At 39.9% G+C, this 6470-nt stretch overlaps 1 protein-coding gene across 1 annotated transcript in view; it reads right to left on the reverse strand.

The window, feature by feature from the left end:
* The window catches only part of VPS13D (vacuolar protein sorting 13 homolog D), a 236236-nt gene that overhangs the window by 196316 nt on the left and 33450 nt on the right, over window positions 1-6470 (reverse strand). The window contains exons 21-23 of the mRNA XM_028487836.2: window positions 4639-4729; window positions 2951-3077; window positions 1145-1325 (exon numbers count right to left, since the gene is read on the reverse strand). Coding sequence (XP_028343637.2) covers window positions 1145-1325; window positions 2951-3077; window positions 4639-4729 — 399 coding nt within the window. The remainder of the gene's footprint in view (window positions 1-1144; window positions 1326-2950; window positions 3078-4638; window positions 4730-6470) is intronic.

Here is a 6470-nt window from a genome sequence, read left to right on the forward strand (position 1 = left end):
GTCCGGAGCCTGTGCTCCACAACGGGAGAGGCCACAACAGCGAGAGGCCCGCGTACCGCAAAAAAAAAAAAAAAAAAAACTAAAACATAAAATTTTTAAGTGTTGCCACTGTAAAGACTTAAATTTTAATCTTTTACCTAATAAAGCTTAAAAATAAATAAATAACAAGTTTTACAAAGAACTACATTGTAATTGTTTTCTGTGGTTCCCAAACTGTATGCCAAGATACCACAGGAGGCTGCCTCACACTCACAGGTGCACTGCCAGGACATTTTAAATCTTTGAGGGAAACACATCATCTGTTAGACACTGCACAAACTACTAACTTGAGATGGTTTACACTCAATGTTAGATCATGCTACATTCCTTTCAATGATGTCACATCTTTGCAAAGCTGGGTCTTAAGCAGTTGCTGCTATAAAAAGCAAGTACCATGAGAAAATAAATGTGGAAAAGGAAATGAGGGTTGTGATGTTCAACCTGATTCCAAGTGTGAGAAACTGTTCAGTGCCCAAGAGGCACATACGTCCTACTAGGCAGGAATTACGGTTATTTAAAAATGAAATAAAAATCTCATTTTTCACTTACGTGTTTTTTTTCTAACAGCTACTAAGTTGTTGGACATATATACTTATTAAGTTGTTTAGACTTCATTACTTTGGAAATGGAAAGACCATTAGGTGTTTCTTTTGGCCTAGGATGTATCACGGAAAAAATTCCAAGACACTAAAGGGAGCCATGAACTAAGAAGTTGGAGAACTATATTTGAAAAAAATCCTCTTTCTATAATATAATAGATATGTTCTTTGGGACCACTTTCCAGGAGAAGTAACCCCACTGAAGTTCTAAAAGGGACCTGAAGTCTTAAGTGTTATCCATAAACTTTGTTTATCTTTTTTAGAGCAAGCTAAAGCTAAACTTTAAAGGAAATTAAAACACGATATGATGAACAAGGAACATAAGCTCTCTGATTACAGTAAGATTTCCGTAGATAATCAGCTACCTGGAAGACAGTAGTAAGCTTAAGATTACCTAATTACCTTCACCTTTTTCAGTGAAATTTTCCAGATTTACCTCTAGAGATTTAAAAGTTCTACTGATTAGTCAAACTGGAAAAGCATCTTGGATCAATGACACTACCTACCGTCTGCCCCTCAATAGCAGCTCGCTGGCGCCCTAACACGTCCTGCAGCTGAGTGAAGTGCTGGATGAAGGCCACCACCTCCGCCTGGAAGCGCTGGGTGTGCACATACTGCACGGAGGCCATCTGGAGGCTCACTCGAATGTCGTACTCCCTCCGGAGCAGCGGGTCAGGCCCGCCATATCTAGGAGGAAGGGCAAAAATGTGACTCAGACAGCAGCAAGATGCAAATTAGTATTTGAAGAAAACTTGGGTTGACTTAGGGGTTTCCCTAGAAAAGAGCTTTATTAAAATGGAAATCCACCAATCAAGTTTTAGAAAGCAAACTCCAATAATTATTTCCTTTCTAAGCTGCCGCCATGTGTTGAGGATGTTAAATAAAAGTCTGGCGTGATGGCCAGGGATATAAACAGGGGGACAGCTCTGGGTGCTGAACCCACTCATGACTCCAGAACTCACTCAGAAGCCACCTGCGGTTCAGGCCTTTCCCCTGAGGCTCTTTTTCCCTGCCTTTGAGGAAAAGTGATTATTCCTGCTCACTCTTCTAGCAAAGACTGTGACAATATGGGCTTGAAAGGTAATAAAAATAAGCCCACAAAACAACTGGTAAAGAAAATTAGGCAACAGAACCAAAGTTTCTGGGGCAATCTGTCTTCCGGAAGCTGAAAGAAGTCTTCTTTTTACCTCAGTGAAATGCAAGCTAAAGAGTTTTAGCACCCACATTCACAGATAAATTAGAAAACTTTTACAAATGGTTTTAAATTTAATGGAACATGATGCCATAATAATAAATTATACAGGACACAGTCACTGGGGAAAATAACTCATATTAGGTGAGCACCTATTTTGTGTCAGGCAGAGAGTTTACATTAATTATCTCATTTATTAGAGAACCATGCCACTGTGGTAGGTAACAGTGCAAACATATCAATCTACATTCTCAGAACAGTATGATATACTTCCTCTGGAAATGAAAGAAAAAGTTCTCAGACATCTTTAGGGACCATTTTTCTCAACTCTGGTTGAACATTAAAATCACTCTGGCAGGAGCTCCCTGGTGGTCCAGTGGTTAAGACTCCGTGCTACCAATGCAGGGGGCACGGGTTTAATCCCTGGTCAGGGAATTAAGATCCCACATGCTGTGCAGCACAGCCAAAACATTTTTTAAAATCACTCTGGCAAGTTTAAAAAAAAAAAAATACCACCACAGACCAGAATATTTGGGGGCAGAGCTGGATACCTATATTTTCGAACAGCTCCCTGAGAGGTTGAAAAACCAGCCTTTTAAACTTTCTGCTTTCTGAGAAAACCATTCTTTAATAACTACATAGGCTAAAAATGCCTTCTAAGTTCTAAAATTGAATATAGATTGCGTTTGTACTGGGAAAAATGCGTAATGTAATTTAAAACCCGTATCTTCAACAACTTTCTCAGGCTGAAATCATTCCAGAACATTCAGAGCTAGATGGAAATTGATCTAACATAGTCCCCTCAATATTTCGATAGAAAAACTGATGCATGGAGATTAAGTGACTTGCTCAAAGTCACATAACAAGTTGGTGTGAAACCAGACTGTAATAATAATCACAATTATTTCAATCATACCCCATTTATTTATTAAGCCTGAGTAGCCCACTTCAATGCAGATCCATTTTAATATAAATCAAGATTCCCCATAACTAGATCAAATCAATTTTACGTAAGATGTTATGATTTTTTAAAACTTTTCTTCATTGTTTAGCTGACAAGAATTTGAAACAACAAGCAATTATGACAAAATGTTAAGTGAGAAAAGATCGGTATTTTTACTTGAAAGTCTGGAAGATGAGTGCTTCTTCCCCACTTGTAGTGAACCGTTCTCTATAGAACTCTCCATGGGATGTAAGGTCACTCAGAGACAGGCTCCCAATGCTTCCCTGTAAGGCCAGGTCTCCCTCTAGGAATGTTAAAAATTAGAACACATTCTTATGTATCTTTTTTCTGTCACACATCTTAAATTTGCCTGAAACAAAAATTGATACACACATGCCTCAGACTTTACACCATTTAATAAAACAAAATGTCAAAAGAAAATTTTCATATTCTTATACACCCAGAAAAATATTTTATGTACTATTGCAAATAGTCTGAATGCAGAAGTCCAAAGGGACTGAAATAATACTGCAGCATCACACTTTAACACTTACAAGGGGAAAAAAATTAAATGCATACACAATTTAAAGGATAAAACATTTACAAATACAGATAAAAATGAGATCAGACCACTAATTAGAATTAGTGAAATATCATGAGGTCTATTTTGCACTACGGACAAAAGAATAAAGGAGGAAGTGTCAGAGATATGTTAATCGAGCATTAAAAAATGGGTTTTAGTGTGATTTAATTAAAAGGCAAAATTAATGAGACAGACACTGGAGACACAGATTTGAAACTACTCTGACATTACACAAGTAAAGCCCCTGGAAGGTGGGTAGAAGAAAGAAGAAATGTTGAAATGTATACCTGAGGTGCAAACCTATATGAATCATTCTTAACATGGTGTGGATATTGAAAAGGCATATTCGGAACTGTTGCTTCTGTGAAACAAACTTTATCATCATAATTAGCATTACAGAACAATGACTGAGGTGTATATATTTGGCAGGCTAGTTCTGCACCCAATGAACTGAAGACACATACTTATTTTTGACGCCTAATGTCCTCTAACAAAAATACACAAGCTTCTCCCAATTCTAAAGACCCATCTCTTCTAGGAAACTTTTATAAATTAATTTATACCAGGCATGAAACCTCAATTTTAGTTCATCCCGTCCCCAAAAGGCATTCTTATTTTACTACAGAATCAACATTGGAGCTTTGTAATCTTCCTTACTTCATTACCAGTTGCTTAAAAAAGGAGCGGTATTTTATGCACACTGTAAATCCCTCTGATTTAGAACTTGATATAGCTCCTCTCTTGTGTGCTACTAGGAATTTCAACCTATAGAGTCCCATTAGAAAGAATGCTAGTTTTGCTACAATATCCCCCTGCCTAAACCACCCCCTATTGGTGACTCCCCCTACGCATGGCAACAGACTGAACAAGTGCCCTGGTTTCCCAGAGACGGCCCTGTTACATGCCTGTTTCCCAGCTGTAATTATGAATAATGCCCCCTTTCACTTTCAAAAATGTCCTAATTTTAGACAAAGAAATTACACAGTCACCCAGATAGTCTGTTTAAAACACAGATAGATGTCAGGACCCCATTCCAACCTAAAGAATCAGATTCCTGCGAAGGGGAAGGAGTTGTGCCGACGTGAGCATTTCTAACGAGCTACCCAGATGATTCTGATCCACAGACCAGTATTGGGGCACCACCACCACAAACCATGGCCAGGCCAGTAACCACAACCAAGCCACTGAGCCACACCTTACTCAGCCAGTGAGGACAGTTAGATTTGTAAGCAGGATGTTCAAACTCTTCCCGGATTTTGCAAGTCTGATTTTCCCCACTTACCAATCATTTCCAGGTGTGCCACTAATTTGGACACATTTGCTTTAGCAAGCTCACTGGTGGTCTTATTCAGCACGAGAGAGAGCGAATGAACCTAAGAACACAGGAGGTAAAGCAAGGCACATATTACTGAGGGGAAAAAAGGTAACTTTCAGGCAAACAGCATCGAGAAAGATGCTGCAAGTCTCGGGAAATTTGAAGATAAAGCTTTTATTTTACTGATGCCAACTTCATTTCAGCCTTTCTTAGTCAGCCAAACCATAATAAGAGGAGAGAGCTGATAGGAAAGGAACTCGACTGGGCAATCTAAAACCCAGGTTCTGTGGTGTCTTCTCTATGGTTGCCTCGTCTATTCTTTTTTGTTTTGTTCAATTATTTTTTCTTCTGTCTTTTTTCTTTTTTGTTGTTGTTGTTTCTTGGTATTTTTGGTTTTCAGGTTTTTGTGGGTTTTTTTGGCCTCATCTATTCTTTGTTAGTGAAACGTTTTACATTATAAAACAATTTTTCCCCTTTTTGCATTCATCTCTAATATCGCACTATTCTGTAATCACTCACACAGATTCATTAAGTAAAGTCCACCCTACGAAATTTGTCAAAGCAAAATGATAAATACACTTAATGTTTAACGTCCTTGGGCAAGTATTTAATAGAAGCCCGTGGTGACCAACTGGGACTTCACTTAGGAACTACAATCCAAGATTTTCTTTCCCAGAGCCAACTATAAATAGAAGAAAACCAAAATCCTCTGTCTTGGGAACAGCATTCTCTGAAACAAAGAAAAACTGTATTGTAATACTGTCATTTTAACCACAAAAAGGACTCTATGTCTATGATTTATTGAGGCAGGTACCTCTGAGTGTTATCACTGGGGTGAGGCCCTGATTGAAGAGAAGGAAGGAGAGAAGAGGGGACGGAGAACAGATCAAACCCCCATTCACACTCTCTGCTCCCGAGTGGCAAAGCCCAGCGATACTCACCCCTTTATCTTTCATGCCTACCACAAAGTAGGTGCTCGGTACATGTCTGATGAATGGGAAAAAATGGAAAGAGAAAGAAAATAATAGAAGGAAAGGAAGGAGAAAAATCATGTGTAGGGGAAGGCAGAGAAAAAAGGAGGGAATTATTACAGATGGAGCAATGACCCTGGGGGCCACTCCAGCACCACAGAGGTCCCCTTGCAGTAGCTTTTGGACGTGGACAATAGAAGGAGCTCAAGGGAATGAGATCACCATGAAGGGGGAAGTAAAAACACCTCTAGCCACTTAATCACCAAAATAACATATATAATGGGCCTAAAAATGCTCTGCTTGGAGGAATCCAGCTATCACCACCTGAGCCCACTCTTAGCATGGATCTTAGAGTCACTAAAAGTGGGACAACCGGATGTTATAGACCTCCTGGTGTAACTCAACAGGAAGCACTCAGCACCACCTCTGAAGGGTGCTTACCAGAAAGTCAAACCTGAACCTAATCAAGTCTCTAGAGCTAACTTCCATTTCTAAAATTAGAGGAAAAAAGAAGTCAAATGGTACCATAAGGACACAGAGACAAATCCAGAATGCGGGACACTCTGGGGGACACTAACCCAGTTTCTACAAGACAACTGCATGGGAGGAAAAGGTGGGGGGAAGTACCATTCACTGAATGACCATTTCTGCCACACACGTGAGGAGGGCCTTACCTACATCACCTCACTGAATCCTCACAACCCAATGACACAGGCACCATTAAACACCCTACGTGGGCTTCCCTGGTGGCACAGGGGTTGCGAGTCCGCCTGCCTACGCAGGGGACACGGGTTCGTGCCCCGGTCCGGGAAGATCCCACATGCCGCG

This window comes from Physeter macrocephalus, chromosome 3, assembly GCF_002837175.3.
Source record: "Physeter macrocephalus isolate SW-GA chromosome 3, ASM283717v5, whole genome shotgun sequence".
In the NCBI taxonomy this organism is placed as follows: domain Eukaryota; kingdom Metazoa; phylum Chordata; class Mammalia; order Artiodactyla; family Physeteridae; genus Physeter; species Physeter macrocephalus.